The following is a 20879-nucleotide window of genomic DNA, read 5'->3' as shown; positions in this document are numbered from 1 at the left end:
GATGTACTGTTTACAAGTCGATCTTCTGGGATCTTGTCGAGCACGACGAGGCCCCATCAGTTGTGGCGGATCAGGTTCTTAGGAGTCGTCTCACGTCTGCTCTGGTAGTTGACTGAGAAGCAGCGACGGCGCATATATCTGGCGCTAGCCGGAGAACTAGGATCTTGAACAAAACATGATCTAGCTAGCTAAGGCGCAGACGTACACACCGGAAAGTAGCTGCCGAGGGGCGGAGCGGCGACGGCGCATGCATCTGGCGCTAACCGGAGCCCTAAAATCTTGAACAAAACGAGATCTAGCTAGCTAGGGCGCATACATACTCACCTGTCAGTAGTTGCGGAGGTGACGAGGGGTGCTCCAACGCTTCCCTGGCGGCGATGTCCTCCAAGGCTGTCCTTGCGGCGACGTCCTGCGCCTGGATGAGCGTGCGGGACCCGGACTCTGGCGAGCTGAACTCGGCACCGCCGACGGCAACGGTGGAATGGAACCTTGACCCGTGGTCAGGGCCCTCGCCCCGGTCGGTGTAAGCCGGCGTCGCCTATCGCCGCTGCTGGCACAGGTTGTACATCGTCGATCGCGTCGCGTGGGGGCGGTCTGAATCAGAAACAGGAAACCGGGATTATATTGAAACTGGGAAGGGAAGGATTTCCTGGGGGCTTTGATCTGATCTGCGCGCAGCTGTGTTCTGGCCGGCGTCGTGTGCACTAATTGGACGCGCCAGCCAGCACTACTGCGTTTCTTTCTTTCTTTGGATTTGGAAGTTTGCTGAGAGCTTTGCAGAGCGTGCCGTTCACTATTGAACGCATGTTGGGTGCTGTCAATTCCAATTAATGCCGTAAAACTGAAAGGTTTTTATTTCTGTCATTTCCCATTTTTGATGCTTTCCTTTTAACACTTTCCAAATACGTACCTCAGCCCAGCTCGAGAAATTTTAAAATTTCAAGATTTTCAATGAACATGAATTTTGTTTGGGGCATGGTTCGACACACGCACCTGTTATGAATAGTAAATTCGGAAAAAAAATATACTGATTTTTTTTTCAAAAAAAATCTGAACTTTTTTTTCACATACATGGTCGACCACTCTACCCACATATGAAATTTCACAAAGAAATGACACCCACTACATTCTGTGGTGTCCCTACACATAGTCGGAGGGTTCAGTGGCAATCCCTAAATTACGGAGGTCCCCACACACCACATCGAGGTGCTACACATAATCGGAGGGTCCTGTGAATTACGTCGAGGAAGGAGATGTCTCCAATGTGTTGGCAGCACCCCAACTACGAGCTGAAGCGGCAGCGGCGACAGTATGGCCAATGGCTTTCGGGTCGACGTCGGAACTTGTGCAAGTTCAGCAGGAGATGATGGTCATTTTTATGCATAACTGTTTTGACAAATATGTGATGCAAACTTTTTCAGAAATTTGTGATTAACATTTTTAAGTACACGGTGAATATTTTTTAAATACAAATAACTTTCTTTAAATATGCAGTGAATATGTTTTGATCCGGGCGCCGAGATCCCTGCCGCCACCTTCCCCGGCGCCCGCGCCGGCTTTGCCGGTGGCCGTCTCTGGTGGCGGCGAGGGAGGGAAGAGGGATGAGGGGAGGCGGCACGACGAAAGATCTGATGGCCCTCGAGGCGCCCGGTAGGCGACACGAGAGCCGCATGGGAGGGAGGGCGTCATAGGCTATGTTAGTTTGATCAATGAGCAATCAAGTTTTTCACCAAAAAAGAAAAGAAGATTATAAATGGAAGATACTCCCTCCGTTTCATAATATAAAAGCATTTTTCACAGTAGAGTAGTGTCAATAACACTCTTATATTATGGGACGGAGGGAGTAGAAGATAATGATGCTGAAATATTAAAAAAGAGGAGAAATTAATTACGAGTAATAAATGGATAAACAAGTGTCTGTCGCCTGCTGCCGCGTAGCCACAATTCCATACATCTTGTCCGTTACACAAAACTGGTTCACTCCCAAAGACCGGATTCTTTTTCATCTCTAGCTTTCCTCCGCCCCTCGTGTGTTCGTTTCTTTCCCACAAGTTTTGCTTGGTAGCGAATTCTCTGCTGCTTCAGCGCCCTCGCTCCTCGCCCGTTCTAATCAATAAGCTGCCTCCCGTGATCGTCGATCTGTAGTTGGCCAACGCCGGGGTCAACAACGTCCCCGTCGACGGCAAGTGGGGAGCCGACCCCGCCGTGGCCTCCGTGGAAGGTGAAGCGCAGTCCTCACTGCCCTCGTCCGGGTACAACGCATCATCAGAGTCGGAGGGGTACCTGGAAGTCCCCGAGGAAGGGGATGGATCGGGTTTGGTGCCGGCGCCCCTGCTACGGTGCTGCCAACTGAAGCGGCGGCGGCGGCAGTGTGGTCCCTCAATTTCCGGTTCACGTTGGAGTGGGGACTCGATCAGCGAAATGGTATGGAGGACACCGTATCGCTGCGCCCGGACGACGGATCCCCCATGCACTTCGTTGCCGTCTTCGACGGCCACATCGACCCCAGGTAACCTTCCAAACCACCTCCAAGTCTAGTGGTCGACACCATCCATGCTCTTTCCGCTACAACTTTTATTTTCTTGCTATGTGGTGACGCAGAGGTCGGCCATGTGCAAGGACCAGATGCACATCATACTTGTGGAGGAGCTGGCCGGCGGGGCAAGTTCCTACTAGAAGGAGCATCCGAAAGAGGATGACGAGGCGGACCGTCGTGCGTGGGAGGCGGCGCTGAAGCGGAGCTTCCAGCTGGCTGACACGCCGGGGATGGGGCAGTCCGCATCGGGATGGCCCATCATGGGGTCCACCCACCGCCGTGGTGGCGCTCCTGGTCCGCAGCAGAATCCGCGTTGCCATTTGCGGGGACTCCCGCGCCGTGCTCTGCCGCGCCGGTAACGGCTTGCCACTTTTCAAGAACCACAAGGTGATATTAATTGCCTCATGCATATTGCCTTTCTCTCCTTTGGTCTGGTCTGGCTATACGAATTTGAGCTTGATGCATAGATGCAGCTGGAGCCGCTGGTGGGATGGCGGCGGGAGAAGAAGTGTGCGCCTCCGCAGACAGGCAGCTGCGCGTACGGGGAATGCTTGCCATGTCGTGGGGTTTGGATACAAGTTGTTCCGAGGCGCACTCATACAACAAGTACTCCCTCCCGAAGAAAAGATAAAAGTCGTTTAGATCTCTTATATTTATTTACGGAAGGACTACCGCCTAGGTAGACCAAAAAGAAAGAAGTACTGCCTAAGACTGCTCACAGTGGGGAGTAACATAGAGTAGTAACTTGCCGATGTTACTAGTCTATGTTAGTACCTCCATAGTGGGTAGTAACATATGAGTGGTATCATGAAAGAGTTCATTTATTAGGCTATAGACTCATTATGCCTTGAAATGCGTGATGTTACAGTAACTAGCTAAGTTACCACAAAACCCTCTCTCCTCATTAATTAGCTGCCACATAAGCAATTTTGTATTGAAATGTGTGATGTTACTAGTTAAGTTACTTTCATTGTGACTAGTCTAAGCCTGGCACTGGGACGACCTTGCGACCTGAGTCAACGAAAACGTTGCAATCAGGAATGGGCCGAGCGATCTCGAACAGACAAGAGATAACAATCAATCTCAGACAGCAACCTCAGAAAGACTCACGGAAGAGCAAAAAATAACAACGGGAACTTACACATATCATGAGGCCTATAGTGGTTACACAGATCACCGTAGACGACGGACAGCCAAAGCAGCCGGCCTTTCCTCGGCGAAATAATTCCGGCGCCCTAGATCAGATCCCTGGAACACACGTTAGGCCCGAACCACCCGTCGTACCTTCGTGAACTCGCGGACCTAGGCGTGCACGGGCATGCCTCAGATCGGCCCGCGGGCGGAGAAACTTTTAACGACCCGCGGGTGGCCACTAAGCAAACGAATCTCTATCTCCGACCAAAGTTCCATTGAATAAAAGGTGATTATCAAGGAGACCGGTGGAGGATTTAGCAAATCTTGATGTCAGGGTCAGAGTTACCTACACTTTAGATACATACATACATGCTTTGTTTTCATGCATTAACATTGGCTTTGTACATATCTATCTGATACTCCCTCCGTCCCATAATGTAAGACGCTTTTTGACTCTAGTGTAGTGTCAAAAAACATCTTATATTATGGGACAGAGGGAGTACAATATACAAAGAAACAAAAGTATGTGTAGAACACTTTTTACCAAATATGTGATCCACATTCTCTTTCAGAAATAGGCAATGAACATGTTTTTTTGCAAATATGTGATGAACATTTTTTTAGAAATATGTGATGGACCGTTTTTAAGTACACGGTGAATATTTCAAGATACGTGTGCTTGATCCGTGCGTTTCTTTATATATGCAAAACTGCTTCAGGAGCGCTCCCGTCTTCCTCCTCTGCTGCTTGGGTCTTCCTCTACAAAAATTAGGAGAAAGTACAGCTGAGCGCTCCAGTCTTCCTCTGTAGTTATGGCCAGGGCCGCCGGCGAGTCGGGAGCCAACCCCGCCATGGCCTTGGAGGAAGGTGAGGTCCAGTTCTCACCTCTCTTGTCCGGGTACTACGCATCCTTGGAGGAGTCAGACGGTTACGTTACAGGAGAGCTCCCGCATGCATGGTGGCAGCTCTCATGCACATCCCGCTGAAGTGACGGTAGCGGCTGTGTGGCCCATGTGACCCACGGTGTTTGGGTCGGCATCAGAGAAGGGGCTGCGCCCGTTCTTCTGCGCCTGGGCCGACGGCTCGCCCATGCATTTCTTTGCCGTCTTCGACGGCCACGGCGGCCTCAAGGTAACCTCCCCTCTCCTCACCTAGTCATTGCTTCACTTGGCCAGACTACAACACCTTTCACGCCATATCCAGGTCGAGTGCTCGACACATGTACACCTACCTTACACATTTTATTTGCTTGGTACGTGGCAGTGCAGGTGTCGGCGCTGTGCAGGGAACAGATGCACGCCATCTTGTTGGAGGAGCTGGCCGGCCCAGGAAATGACGAAGAGGCGGAGTATCGTGCGTGGGAGGCGGTGCTGAACCGGAGCTTCGAGCTGGCGTATGCACTAGGGATGGGGCTGGGGAAGAGGCGGACGCACTGCCGTGGTGGCGCTTCTGGCCCGCGGCAGCGTCCTGGTGGCCAACTGCGGCGACTCCCTTGCCGTGCTCTGCCGCGCCGGTGATGCCATCCCGTTTTCCGAGGACCACAAGGTGAGATTAATCGCGTCATGCACATTGTCTTTTTCTCCTATGGACAAATTTTGAGCTTGATGAGGCGTGGATATGATTGGAGCGGGCAGACGAGAGGGCGCGTGTTAAGGCGGCTGGAGGCAAAGTGTCGCGCTCCAACGACGGGTAGGTGCGGGATTGGGGGGCTTGCCATGTTGCGGGCTTCAGGTACATACGTATTACTACTATATCAAGGCGTGTAGTTTGTTTGGTTCTTATGCACATGTTTGGAAATACGCGGTAAACATTTTTGAAGCACACGATGAACATCAAATATGTGTTGAACAATTTGTCAAATAGAAGATGAATATTTATCAAATATGTGTTGAACACTTTATCAAATATCTGTTGAACACCTTTTCAAGTACATGATGAACACTTTTCTGGATACATGATGAATTTTTTTTTTTGTATACACGATGAACTTTTTTCCATAGGAGCGTGGTGCAAAAACACTTCACGCCAGAACTTTTTTCGTCTTCATCCTGCAGACTACATGATACATCAATTAAATTAAGAGAGAGCAGTAGAATAATACCTTCTCCATTCCCCTGATCAAAAAGTGTCCACCAGAATAAAAAAGGCAGTCACTTTCCCTGAGTTCATGCAACCAAGATAAATTTGAATTAACCCTAACTGGAAGGCGACCAATAGTAGCCAGATGAGTTTCATCCACAAGAACTCTCTTGTACCCAAAAAGATCATTCTCTGTTTTAGACTTGTCACTTTTCTCCATAGAATAAATTTGTTAACAGTTTAGAGCACGTTGGTAATTGCTGACTCAGTGACTACAACACCTAAGTGCACAAATATGAGTATCCGATATTGATGAGGTAACTTCAAAATGCACACACCATGAGAAATCTTATCACATAGTTTATATAAGTAAATTAACATATCAACACAACTGTAGAGAGATGTTTTTCAATACAATAATCCTAGTATTGATGGGGTGCTGGTGCACGTATATATAAATATAGGGTAGGCCTCAACCTCAACTATACACAACTAGGAGATGGGCCACAACACGTAATACATGCAACACAAAATACAACTTAACACTCCCCGCAGTCGAAGCGTCGCCAGAGACACAGAGACTGGACCGAAACTCCTCGAAGACGGAAGTAGGCAATCCCTTAGTCATCACATCAGCAAACTGTTGCGACGTTGGCACATGAAGAACCCGAACACGGCCAAGGGCAACCTGCTCGCGCACGAAGTGAATATCGAGCTCTATATGCTTCGTACGGCGATGGTGCACCGGGTTGGCGGAAAGGTAGACCGCGCCGACGTTATCGCAGTAGATAAGAGTAGCTTTATGAACCTCACAAAACAACTCCTGGAGCAGCTAACGGAGCAAGAGCACTCAGCCACGGCATTAGCCACGACGCGATACTCTGCCTCGGCGCTGGAGCGGGAGACCATGGGCTGCTACTTCGATGACCAAGAGATCAACGAGGGCCCAAGGTAGACGCAGTAGCCGGACGTGGAGCGTCGAGTGTCGGGGCAGCTAGCCCAGTTGGCATCCGAGTAGGCCACGAGGTCGGTGGAGGCGGAGGCCGTCAGGGTGAGTCCCAAGGACATGGTGCCACGTATATAACGGAGAATACGCTTCACCAAGGTCCAGTGGGAGTCACGCGGGGCGTGCATGTGGAGGCACACCTGCTGAACAGCGTACTGCAGGTCGGGTCGAGTCAGCGTCAGGTACTGTAAAGCACCAATAATGGAGCGATAAAACGCTCCATCGGACGCGAGAGACCCCTCCAGAGCAGAGACCTTCGCCTTCGTGTCGACGGGTGTGGGCGCCGGCTTGCAGTTAAGCATACCGGCACGCTGCAGGAGCTCGTGGGCGTACTTCTGCTGATGCAGAAAGAAGCCGTCAGGCCGGCGGACCACCTCGATGCTGAGGAAGTAGTGCAGGGGCCCCAAGTCCTTGAGGGAGAACTCATCACGAAGACGAGCAGTCATCCGCTGAAGGAGATCGGGGGCGGACGCCGTGAGGATGATGTCTTCGACGTAGAGCAGCAGATATGCAGTGTCAGCTCCCTGATGATACACGAATAGTGAGGCATCGGAGCGAGTGGACCGAAAACCCAAAGACCGCAGGAAGGCTGCGATACGCTGGTACCAAGCCCGAGGCGCCTGCTTTAACCCATAAAGAGAACGGGAGAGCAAGCACATAAAGTTTGGGTGCTCGCCGTGGACGAAGCCAGTGGGCTGCTCACAGTACACCTGCTCGGCAAGGTGACCGTGCAAGAAGGCGTTGGAGACGTCCAACTGGTGCACAGGCCAGGCGCGCGAGACCGCCAACTGGAGCACGGCGCGGATCGTGCCCGGTTTAACAACCGAGGCGAAGGTGTCGGTGAAGTGCACGCCCGCGCGCCGCCGAAATCCGAACCACCCATCGAGCCTTGTAGCGCTCGAGAGAACCGTCCGGGCGAGTCTTGTGGCGAAACACCCACTTGCCAGAGATGATGTTGGCACGAGGGGGTCGCGGAACAAGCTGCCACGTGCGGTTGCACTGTAGGGCATCGAACTCCTCCTGCATCGCAGCTAGGCAGTGGGGATGCCGAAGGGCAGCGCGAGCGGAGGTGGGGATGGGTGATGGCATCGACATCGAGGCAGTGCACGCATAATCGTCGGCGGAGTAGCGCGTTCTAGGCCGAAGCACTCCTGCTCGGGCACGGGTGGTCACACCAAGTGATGGGGCAGCAGGGCCGGCGGATGCCGCGGGGACGGGGGCCACGGCGGCGGGGGCACCCGGTGCAGCGATGGGGGCCGCGGCCGCAGAGGGGATCGCGGCAGCGGCGGCGGCGGAGGCCGCAACGGCGGCGGAGGACGCAGCAGCGGCGGCGGCGGCAGCAGCGCCGGCCAATCCGGCGGTGGAAGAGGCGACGGGCGAGGTTGACGTCGAGCCCGTCGCTGTGGTGGCGGGCGGGGTGCCGGGCTCAACCTCGTGTGAGGGAGACAGGGACCCTAGGGCCCGCTCAGACTCGACCTCGGGGGAGGGAGTCGGGAAGCTGGGTGGGGGTAGCAGAGGGCGCCGGGCCGGGGGGGGGGGGCGCCGGGGGGTGCCGCCGTGCATCGCTCCACGAAGGGGGCACGGGGGCCGGCGCCGAAGGAGCCGATGCCGTTGGAACCTGGAAAAAAGGGAACACCGTATCGACAAAGTACATGTGCCTCGAGGTGTACATGCGATGAGTGACAGAATCATAGCACCGGTAACCTTTGTTGTTAGGAGGGTAGACAAGGAAGATGCATCGGACGGATCGTGGTGCGAGCTTGTGTGGCGTGGTGGACGCGGTGCTAGGATAATAGAGACACCCGAAGATGCGGAGACCATCATAGTATGGTGGTGTGCCAAAGAGAAGATGGTGAGGGGCGTAGTTCCCCCGAGGGCGACATGAACGAATATTAACTAAGAGAGTGGCGGTGGCGAGAGCATCGGGCCAAAACCGAGCGGGCACGTTAGAGTGAAAGAGTAATGTGCGAACGCAGTCATTAAGAGTGCGGAGAAAGCGCTGGCGCGGCCGTTCTGCTGTGAAGTGTATGGACAAGTCAGACGAAAGATGGTACCGTGAGAGGCAGGAAGTGTGCGGAGAGCGACGTTGTCAAACTCTTTTTCGTTATCTTTCTGGAGTGCGAGTATGGGGCGACCGAACTTGGTGGTGACATAGGAATAATAGGCGGTGAGTGTGGCTAAAGCATTGGATTTACGACGAAGGGGAAAAGTCCACACATAATAAGAATAATCATCTAAAATCACCAAGTAGTATAGATAGCCCGTGTTACTCGCAACGGGAGAAGTCCAAACATCACTATGAAGTAATTGAAACGGAAAAGTGGAAACTCAAGAAGACACACTAAAGGGAAGACGAACGTGCTTGCCTAAGTGACAAGCCTCACAAGAGTGCTCGTCGAGCTTATTACACGAGAAAGAGAAACTCCTAAGAATCTGACGTAAAGCGGTGTGGTTGGGGTGACCCAAGTGAGCGTGCCAAAGGTCAACGCCGGCGGCAAGGGCGGCGGGTGTGGAGGTGGAGGCGCCGGCGTGCACATAGTAGAGCTCATCGGGACTTTCACATCGATGGACCATCCGGGTACGGGCGTCTTTCATAGAAAAGCCAACACCATCAAATTCAACAGTAAGTGGGTTCTCACGAGTAAGACGACGAACAGAAACTAGGTTCGTGACTAATTCAGCTGAAACAAGAACATTGTACATAGTGATGGGTGTGGAAGTGGAGGGAAAACTAGTGCTACCGATATGACTAATAGGTAGGGAGGAGCCGTTGCCGACGGTGATACGAGTGGGTGTGTGAACGGGAGTGGAGGAGGTTAGGTTACCGGGATGAGCTGTCATATGCGCAGTAGCACCTGAGCCCATGTACCAGTCGCCTCCGCCGACAGAGCTACTCGGCAATGGCGCGGAGTGCTGGGCGGCGAGGAGGGCGGGGTCCCATGGCATAGGTATCGGCGGCGGCGAAAGGCCCCCGTAGGGCAGCGCCGGAGCGGGCGGGCCATAACCATCGAGGGGCGGCGGCACAGGGAGGGCGATGTAGCCGGCGCCGATTGACTGGTAAGGTGCGCCGACGAACCCCTGGTGGCCCGCGAGGAGATCCTGCGGGTAGTGCGGGGCCCACCCTGCGCCCTGGGCCGGCTGCTGCTGGGGAGGCGCGGATGGCGGCAACGGGCAATACCAGTCCGGAGAGGCCATCGATGGGGCGGGCGGAGCATGGCCACCAGCCATTGGCAGGGCCGGCTGCATGTGGTTGACGCCGGATGCGGCGTAGGCGGCGGTCGCGCCGTATGGCGGTGGGGCCGCACCGAAGGGTGCCGGTGGCGGGACAGCAGAGGCAGCGACGGACAGGCTGGTGAACGCCATCGGGGATCCGACGGCGGCAGCGGGCGGTCGGCGGTCGGCGGGAGAGCGGCGGCGGCGGCGCGGGAGGAGTCACGCGGCGGCGGCGGCGGCGGCGGCGGGGGGGTCGCGGCAGCGGCAGAGGCGCGGGAGGAGTCGCGCGGCGGCGGCGGCGCTGGGGTGGCGGCGGCGGCGGCGGCGCGGGATGAGCGCACGGCGGCGGGGGCGGCGGCGGCAGCGGAAGACGAGGATCAAAATCTAAAAAACTGATATCATGTCCAGAGATGTTTTGCAATACAATAATCCTTGTATTGATGGGGTGCTGGTGCATGTATATATAAATACAGGGTAGGCCTCAACCTCAACTATGCACAACTAAGAGGTAGGCCACAACATTTAATACATGCAACACAAAATACAACTCAACAACAGTTCAATAGGATCAAGCGCATAAAGAATTAGCACACATCAGTGACATCCACAACTATGTAGCTAATCGGGGAACATCAAGCAACTATTTGTTCCTTGCTGCTCCATTTCATGTTGTGTCAATGGACTTGATTCTTCTATAAATAGAAAGACATGAAGAATAAGAAAAATCATGTACTTGTTAACAAACATCCACCACCGTGACCCTATGCGGCAATTCATACTGAAATCAGTGCTTACAAAACAATAGACATCAAGGAAGGAACACTGTGCAGACAAGATCAGCACTAATTCTTGAGAAGACACAGAAGAAGGTGGACGCCAAGAACGCTACTGCCACAGCTCTATGGGCTAGCGGCAACAACATTCTTCCAAGCGCCGGTGGTGAGAGCGCACCTTCCGGGGGCGCAGGACGAGGCAGCTCAGTCTCCTACGACAGCAACGGCCAAGGCTACCGCGGCGGTGGCGGCGGTGGCCGTGGACGTGGCCGTGGCGGACGTGGTCATGGACGCAGTGAACCATGGATGTTTAATCCGTGGACAGGGCTGCCAACTCGTGCAGGCCACGTACAACAGCCGGCGCCGTCCCAGCCTCAACCATGGCAGCAAACACGTGCATGGCGTGCTCCAGCTCCAGGCCTTCTTGATCCTCGTCCTACAAGCACTTCTCAAGCATATGCAACATATGCTCCAGCAACTGGCTACACCAACACGCATTTCACCAGGCGCCACCTCCTCCCACCTTGCAGCAGCAGCAACAACAGCTCGACCCTGCGCTTGTCACCGCCCTGAACAACATGCACTTCCCCAATGGTACATGTATTCCGGCGCTTCCTCCCATATGGCATCCGATCCGGGTAAACTTCAATCTCTCACACCATCCTCTGCTCACACAGTAACCGTTGGCAATGGTGCGTCTCTTCCCATCACTCATATTAGCTCTCAAACACTTGCATCTCTCTCTAAATCTCTCTATCTTCGCAATAATGTTGTAGTTCCCAACATTATCAAAAATCTCGTATCTGTTCGTCAACTTACCATTAATAATTATTGTTCTATTGAATTTGATCCCTTCGGTTTTTTCTGTGAAGGCCCTTCCATCCAAAACCGTGATTCTCGATGCAATAGCTCCGGACCACTCTACCCTCTCCACCAACCAGCACTTGCCGAAGCTCACGCCATCATCGCCTCCCGCTCGCTTTGGCATCGTCGACTTGGCCACCCCGACAACCACACCATGTCACGTCTAAATAGCTCCAAGCATATTTCTTTCAATAAAGGAGGGCCTCCCCTCTGTCATGCGTTTCAGTTAGGCAAACATGTTAGGCTACCATTTTATGCTTCTCAAACTTCTACTACTCGCCCGTTTGAAATAATTCATTGTGATTTATGGACGCCCCAATTCCTAGCACTTCTGATCTTTGTTATTATCTTATCATCATCGACGACTATACACATTATTTTTGGAGCTTTCCCCTACGCAAAAAGTCTGATGTTTACACCACCTTCACTGCTTTTCACGCCTACACTCGTACCCAATTTAATTTGTCTATTTCCGCACTCCAATGTGATAATGGACGAGAATTTGAAAACACTAAACTAAATACGTTCTGCACCACCCATGGCATTCTTTTTCGCCTATCTTGTCCTTACACCTCCCAGCAAAATGGTACCGCCGAGCGAGCAATCCGTACCACTAATAATGTCATTCGCACCCTTCTCTTCCAAGCCCCCATGCCACCATCTCTTTGGGCCGAAGCCCTCCATACTGCCACCTACCTCATAAACATTTGTCCTACAGCCACACGGAAATTTTCAACACCATATACCCTGTTGTTCGGCCTCTCTCCATCTTACAATGACCTTCGAGTATTCGGTTGCCTTTGTTACCCTAACACATCCTCCACTTCCCCTAATAAGCTCAGCGCCCGCTCAACTAAATGTGTTTTTCTTGGTTATCCTACACGTCATCCTGGGTACTGCTGTCTTGATCTCACAACCCGGCGCATCATTATCTCGCGTCACGTTATCTTTGACGAGCCTACATTTCCGTATGCACCCGAATCATCTTCTACGCCACCACCACCCGCTGTCCTATTCGATCCACCACCAGCTCCTCAATACGTGCATCACCCAGCAGCTCATGCTACAACGCCAACCACTACACTCAATTCATCTCTACATGTACCAGGTCCCAAACCCACTATGCATGCACCCGTTATGCATGGTTTTCCCGGCCACACTTCCCAGAGCATCCAACCAGCCACACCTAGCTCAACTCCTTCCGCCTCTCCACCACTAGATGGTCCAACATCTTCAGGTTCAACATCTCCAGGCCCACCTCCATCTCCAGCCGAACCACCTTCTCTAAGTTCTCTATCTCAAACACGTTCTGCAACCCTTCCGTCTGAGTCAGCTACGCACCCAACGCCATCACTCCATCATACACGCTCAGTCACAGGCCGACTTCCACCACCCATTGATCGCCTTAATTTATCTGCCATCACAGCCTCTCCCATCCCATACAATTATCTCACTGCCCTACGCGATCCCTCTTGGCGACACGCCATGCAGGAAGAATTCGACACTCTCACACTCAATCAAACATGGCAATTAGTTCCTCCCCCTTTAGGTGCTAATATCGTTAGCGGAAAATGGGTCTTCCGTCACAAACACAATCCCGATGGTTCTCTCTCTCGCCATAAAGCTCCGTGGGTTGTTCGAGGGTTCTCTCGACAACATGGTGTCGATTTTGATGAGACTTTTAATTCCGTCGTCAAACCTGCGACCATTCGTATTGTTCTTTCTTTAGCTACATCCCACTCCTGGACGATCCATCAACTAGACGTTGAAAACGCCCTCCTTCATGGTCATCTTGATGAAGTAGTCTACAGCCAACAACCATCCGGCTTCTTGGATCCTCAACATCCCACTCATGTATGTCATCTTCTCAAATCCCTCTATGGCCTCTAACAGCCACCTCGTGCATGGTTTCAGCTTTTCGCAACCTTTGCTCGCACAATGGGATTTATCGGGTCCAAGTCTGATGCCTCTCTATTTATCCTTAATCGTAACAATAACTTAGCCTATCTTCTTCTTTATGTCGACGGCATCATTCTCACCGCGTCTACTCACACACTTCTACGGTCTATCATCATGTCCCTTAGCACCGAATTTGCCATGAAGGATCTCGGCACCCTTCACCACTTCCTCGGTATTTCTGTAACTCGCACCGCCTCTGGTCTTCACCTATCTCAACGCCAATATATTCTCGACATTCTCTCTCGTGCAGGTATGCGCGACTGTCATCCCGTCCAAACTCCTATCGATACCAAGGCCAAATTATCCGGTTCGGTTGGCACTCCCGTCACCGATCCCTCTCTCTACCGGAGTCTCACCGGAGCTCTCCAGTACGCCACTCTCCCTCGTCCCGAAATAGCCTATGCTATTCAACAAGTTTGCCTTCATATGCATGATCCTAAAGAGCCTCACTTCCATCTAATTAAACGCATTCTTCGATACCTCAAAGGTACTCTCCATCATGGTCTTCTCCTACACTCTTCTTCCTCCCATTCTCTCACTGCCTACTCTGATGCCGATTGGGCCGGATGCCCGGACACCAGAAGTTCAACGTCGGGTTTTTGCATGTTCCTCGGTGATAACCTTATCTCTTGGTCCTCGCGATGGCAAACAACGGTCCAGCGCCGAGGTAGAGTATAGAGCTGTTGCAACGGCAGTGGCTGAATCTTGTTGGGTCCGCCAATTACTCCATGAACTTCATCGACCTATTAATAGTGCTACCATTGTCTATTGCGATAACGTCACTGCAGTTTATCTTTCTGCCAACGTTCAACATCGTCGCAAGAAGCATATCGAGCTGGACATTCACTTTCTTCGCGATAAGGTTGCTCTGGGTGTCGTTCGTGTTCTTCATGTCCCCTCGTCCTCTCAATTTGCGGACATTTTCACCAAAGGACTACTGACGGCATTATTTCATGACTTCCGGACCAGTCTTCACGTCGCTGCTCTCCCGGGTTCAGACTGCGGGGGCGTGTTAGAGCATGACCGGATGGCCGTATCTGGCCGTTCAGATTCTTCCGCATCAGGCACATCCGGTGCTGCTCATCTTGGCGTTCACGCCAAGCCTCATATAGATGGCATGGTATCTACTGTACATGGAAACTGTTTATTGTAACCTGATTGTAATCCTGTACTCTATATATACGTGAATATGAGTTGGACGAGGCATGCAATCAGCAGCCCGTTCTTTCCCAACTTACAGAGACAACAATCAATCTCAGATAGCGACCTCAGAGAGACTCACGGAAGAGCAAAAAATAACAAGGGAACTTATACATATCACGAGGCCTAGAGTGGACACGGTTCTCACTAGAAACGCCACACAGATCACCGCATGATGAAACTACTACTACGTGCACTCTATGATCCGTACCAGCAAAATCCTAATTAAACTTCTAAAAGACGACGGAAAGCCAAAGCGGCCGGCTGTTCCTCGGCGAAATAGTTCTGGCGCCCCAGATCAGATCCCCGGGAACACACGTCAGGCCCGAACCGCCCGTCTTACCTTCGTGAACTCGCGGACCCAGGCATGCACGATCATGCCTCAGATCAGCCCCGTGCCAGAACACAGCAGAGAAACTTTTAATGACCCGCGGGCCGCCTCTAAGCACCGGTGGAGGTTTTAGCAAATCTTGGGGTCAGGGTCAGAGTTACCTGCACTTTAGATACATACGTACACGTTTTGTTTCCATGCATTAATATTGGTTTTGTATATATCTATCTTATACAATATACAAAGAATCAAATGTGTGTGTTTAACAGTTTTTAACAAATATGTGATCCACATTTTTTTTCCGAAATATGCAATGAATATGTTTTTCAAAAATTTGTGATGAACACTTTTTTAGATATGCAATGCACAGTTTTTCAAGTACATGGTAAATACTTTTTAAATACAAAAGAACATTCTTTAAATACGTAGTGAATATATTTTGAAATATACGTTGAATATATTTTGAAAATGCGGTTTACATTTTTTAAATACACGACGAACTTCAGATATGTGTTGAACACTTTTCAAATACAAGATGAACATTTATTCAAATATGTGTTGAACACTTTTTCAAATATCTGTTGAACACCTTTTCAAGTACATGATGAACACTTTTTTGAGTGCACGATGAATCTATTTTTTCAAATACATGATGAACTATTTTTCCATACGAGTGTGGCACAAAAACACTTCCCGCCGGAACTTTTTTTCTTCATCCTCCCACCTTCCTCATGTTCTGCCCTTTCTCGCCTCCGTTTCTTTCATTCCACTCTCTACCTCTACACCATATCTCTTCCAAGACAGGTTACATTGTTGGCTTCTTAAAAATAAAAATTGAAATTGATCTTTTGAAATAGTAGGAACAATTTTTTAAAATAGTGAAACCGTCAAAACCAGTTTTTCAAATAGTGGAATAATGTAATGTTTTATGAAAGTAATTTCAAAGATAGTTGAAACAAGTAAAATAAAAAGACAGTTCAAATTCTTCTTGTTACGGATTCAAATTTATAAAAAAGTATCAGAAACAAAGTTTAGTTTGAAAGATATCAATCATTCAAAATATGGCAACAAAATCAAACGCATGTAATTTAAATGGGGAGAGAGAATACATGCAGAGATCATTCTCTGAATCTTCAAGATAGACAACAAATGGCGAGTGCTCTGAACACGGGGCCAGCCTGAGAAGGACGAAAGAGATAAGGAGAAAATCATGACACATTAATCAATAGCAATCAATGGATACTGTAGATGAGAAGTGTAGAACGTAATGATCAAATGTGTAGACAAATGACCGAAATCGAACGAACACTAGATCCAAACAGATCCATCGAAGACATGCACCGACAGGATCTTGAGAGATCCGACGAAGACTACTCTCATATGCCTTCCGATGATGCTAGACACACCTTCGGGATGAGGATGGGACGTGGGTGACATAATGTCTCTGAATTTGGATCTTTCACTATCTTCTAGTACATGCGACAACAATAAGCAAATTATCAACAATAAATAGAAGATATTGTCTGAGAAAGAGAAAAGAAAGAAGCAAATAATGAAACGTTAAAAGGAAGAAGATGCAGAAGAAATGCCTCATGACGTGTCAGCGGCACAAAAATATGAGAAAATATTCTAAGAATCAATAGGAGAAATAATAAATGAAAGATCGTATTTTTCATTTTTGAGTTGGAAATATAGTATCATTTGAGATTGACCATAAAATAGGAGGAAATAATGAAACATTAAAAATGGAGAAACATTAATTAATTAAGACTAGTAATATGGATAAGAAAGACGCTTGTCCGATGCCTGCCACCTATAGCCCCGATTCATACACAAAATTGCTTTGATCACTAGTACGAAAAATAGGATAAAGTAGAGAGTGCTTCAGTCTTCCTCCTCCTATTCCGCGCCTGTTTCTTCCCCGCAGATTGCTTGGTAGCGAAGGCTTTGCTGAGCCGTAGCCCGCAGGCATTGTGCTCAACCTGCTCGCCCCTTCGCGTGGTCGATCTGTGCTCTGTACTCTGTAGTTATGGCCAGCGCTGCCGGCGAGTCGGGAGCCAACCCTGCCGTGGAGTTGGAGGAAGGTGAGTTCCTGTCCTCACCTCTCTTGTCCGGGTACCATGCATCCTCGGAGCAGTCGGAGGGCTACGTCACGGGTCCAGTGGAAGGGGAGAGCTCCGGCGCGGTGGCGGCTCTCCTACACAGCCCGCTGAAGCGACGGCATGAGCTGTGTGGCGCATGTGGCCCATTGGCGTTCAGGTCAACATCGGACAAGGGGCTGTGCGGGTTCTTCTGCGCCTAGGCCGACGGCTCGCCCATGCACTTCTTCGCCTTCTTCGACGGCCAGGGCGACCCCAAGGTAACCTCCCCTCTCCTCACCTAGTCGTTGGTTCACTTGGCCAGACTACGAACCTTCCACGCCATATCCAGGTCGAGTACTCGACACATGTGCACCCTACCTTACACGTTTGATTTGCTTGGTACGTGGCGGTGCAGCTGTCAGCCCTGTGCAGGGAACAGATGCACGCCATCTTGGTGGAGGAGCTCGCCGGCCCGGAAAATGAAGAACAGGCGGAGTGTCATGCGTGGGAGGCGGTGCTGAACCGGAGCTTCGAGCGGGCGGACGCACTAGGGATGGGGTTGTCGGAATCGGGATGGCCCGTCATGGGGTGCACTGCCGTGGTGGCGCTTCTGGTCCGCGGTAGCATCCTGGTGGCCAACTGCGGCGACTCCCGCGCCGTGTTATGCCGTGCCTATGATGCCATCCCGTTGTGAGAGGACCAAAGGTGAGATTAATCGCGTCATGCGCATTGTATTTTTCTCCTTTGGACAAATTTTGAGCTTGATGAGGAGTGGATACAGCTGGAGCGGGCGGACGAGAGGGCGCGCGTCAAGGCGTCCGGAGGCAAAGTGTGGAGCTCCAACAACAGGCATCTGCGGGATTGGGGGGCTTGCCATGTCGCGGGCTTTAGGTACGTACGTATTACTATTGTATCAAAGGCGTGTATAGTTTGTTTGGTTCTTATGCACACGCTTTGAAATATGCGGTAAAGATTTTTGAAATACACGATGAACATCAAATATGTGTTGAAAACTTTCTCAAATACAAGATGAACATTTATCAAATATGTGTTGAACACATTTTCAAATATTTGTTGAACACCTTTTCAAGTACATGATGAACACTTGTTTGAATAGACGGTGAATATATTTTTTCATATACACGATGAACCTTTTTTTCCATACGAGTGTGGCGCAAAAACACTTCACGCCAGAACATTTTTTCATCATCCTCCAGCCTTCCGAGTCTTGTGCCCTTTCTCGCTTCCATTTCTTTCTTTCCTCTCTCTACCTCTACACCGTCTCTCTTCCAAGACAGGTTACTTTGTTGGCTCGTAGAAAAAATTAGTATCACGTCCATTGTAGGGGGCACTAGTAGAAAAAGGGTCTAATGTGAGACACATTAGTGTGGGTTTGAAGTTGGCCCGGCACTAAAGGCACCATATGCATTAGTATCGGTTCGTGTTGAGCCTTTAGTACCGGTTCGTGCCACGAACCGGTACTAAAGGGGTAGTGGCAGGCTGGCGCCAGGCCGGGTCCCCACGAGCCCCTTTAGTACCGGTTTGTGACACAAACCGGCACTAAAGGTCTAACTAATAGTACCGGTTCGTGTCACGAACCCACACTAAAGGCTCCCTTTAGTGTGGGTTCGTGACACGAACCCACACTAAAGGGGGCAATTTTCATACTCTAACCCCCCCTTATCGCCATTTCAGTTTTGAAAAAATCAAAAGAAAATGAGAAAAACTTCAAAAAATAAAAGCCTTCCAGAGGTAGTTATATTACTACATCTACTAGTTAGGAAAATTTGAAAACTTAAAACTGGACATGCTCTTGTCTACAACTCGCCTATCTCCATTCTCGAGACGACCAAGCTCGATGCGCAAGCCGCATACGTCTGCTAGAGCTATATCCAGGCCCTATGATTTTTGGATCACTGGCACTATGGATTTCTTGGTTTTATTTAATGACCTTCTTGAATGTCATTCACTTAGAAAGGTAGTAATACAATCTGTGATATTAAGGCAAATCATTGGTCATATTAAAGTGCAAAAGGCCCTATAGGAGTCAAAGCATGACTTTTATGGTTATACTGTAATTTGCAAGATCTGAGATTTATGCAAGTGTACAATTAGAGAAGAGCCAATTAAATAGATTTTCACATTCATAATAGTACGATTAGCAGTAGCACTTCAATTTTTTCATGTTTGATCAGCTTGCTAGGTGGTTATCACTAAGCATGTTGGAACGATGAGCATAACCTAACTTAGTTCAGTACGTGTTGCTGCAAATTAGTTCAGTACGTACGAAGCTGTTGCTAATTTCAATGCCTGGCTGTTGCAAGTTTCTAATGAAAAAGTACTTCAGGTCAAAGGTCAGGGAATATACACTTTTGTTATCATGGTTGTTTCCTTATAGTGAACAACTTTGATCACCACTTCAGCAGCTACTATCTATAAGAAGACATTAGCTAAGTAGATACAGGCAAAGAAAGCATGTAGGCAAAACCAGAATTAAATCATCCTTCTCAATGGAGCTCGTGCAGTTCGGAAGACCCTAATCATCGATGAGGGACCCCTCCGATGGTAGCATGGCGTGACAATTGCCGTCAATGACGACACCCAAAGTACCTTGCACAATCCATCGATCCAGTTCGGAACAATCAAGCACATACCTTGCAAAGTGATGTGGATCTGAAGCAGAGGTGGGAAGGTAAAGGCTCAGGTGAGGTGGAATGAGACGTTGATATAGACGTGCACGCATGAGAATAAGGCGGTGCCCAGGATGGATCTCCATCGGAGGAGGCCGGATCCGCTGGGGAGGAGGTCGCTGTAGTACCTGCCATCTGTGCGACGGATCACGGGGCTGGCAGGCAGGGGGAGGGGATAGGAGGGAGCGGGTGGGCTAGAGCGCAGATGGCGGGTGCCCCCGACGACGGCTGGGAAGGATGGTGGAGGAGGTGGATGAGGATGGCGGCGGCGGCGTCTGCGGTTGCGCCTCGTCCGCAGCCGTGCTGGTGGTGGTCGATGCGAGAGCCGGATGGCGTCGGCCAGAATCAGGCAGGGGCAACAAAGATTTAGAGGAGAGAGAGAATGGAGGCGATGAGCGATGGGAGGAAGGGCCACTGGCGATTGGGGTGGCCTCAGATCCGCCCTCCGTGGCCGCCTATTTCATGGGACGAACACCCGTGCTCACCGTCGGGCTCACCTTCGGCCACTGCCTCGCCGACATTCACGACGTAGAGCCCCTTCCTCCGATCCCATTTGCAAGGGAGGCAGCGCCATCCTTCATCGCAGAGAACGAGTCCACACTGAGATCCCAACCAGATCATGATTGCGCCTCCCCAAACCGCAGCGGCACATCCCACTCCATCAACGACCAACCTATATGAGGCGGAGGGTCAGTGTAGGACGCGAGCGCCGTCACCATGGACGTGGGGGACGCCGTAGGTGGGAAGGAGGCGGCGACGGCGTCTGTGTCAGGAAGATCGCACGACGGAGGCGGCGTTTACTCGAGGGGATCGAGAGGAGCTGCGTTTGGTGCCGGGTGGGTTCTTTGGTGCGTGCGTGGGGCTGGAGATTGTGATAGGTGATCGGGTGAGGGCGTGCCATACCTGGATCGATAGCCTTACCATACCTGGTGGTAATTTAAATTTATTAACATATTCGATATTTCCCGAGTTATGGCCTTACCATACCTGGATTGATAGCCTTTGGGGTAATT

At 50.7% G+C, this 20879-nt stretch overlaps 1 protein-coding gene across 1 annotated transcript; it reads left to right on the top strand.

The window, feature by feature from the left end:
* Window positions 1-17412: 17412 nt before the first annotated feature.
* Window positions 17413-17870, top strand: LOC147957290 (protein phosphatase 2C 53-like). Its single transcript, XM_087531633.1, has 2 exons — window positions 17413-17454; window positions 17592-17870. The coding sequence occupies exons 1-2, from the start codon at window positions 17413-17415 to the stop codon at window positions 17868-17870; spliced, it is 321 nt and encodes a 106-aa protein (XP_087387759.1).
* Window positions 17871-20879: the final 3009 nt, after the last annotated feature.

This window comes from Triticum urartu, chromosome 7A, assembly GCF_056163025.1.
Source record: "Triticum urartu cultivar PI428250 chromosome 7A, HENAU_Tu73, whole genome shotgun sequence".
Lineage (NCBI taxonomy): Eukaryota > Viridiplantae > Streptophyta > Magnoliopsida > Poales > Poaceae > Triticum > Triticum urartu.
This window is presented reverse-complemented; position numbering and strand designations above follow the sequence as displayed.

Excerpts from the sequence above, each read along its gene's own strand:
- LOC147957290 (XM_087531633.1), top strand. The coding sequence starts at position 17,413 with ATGCACTTCTTCGCCTTCTTCGACGGCCAGGGCGACCCCAAG. Across the intron at positions 17,455-17,591 it reads ACGGCCAGGGCGACCCCAAG|CTGTCAGCCCTGTGCAGGGA; the intron begins GTAACCTCCCCT and ends GTGGCGGTGCAG.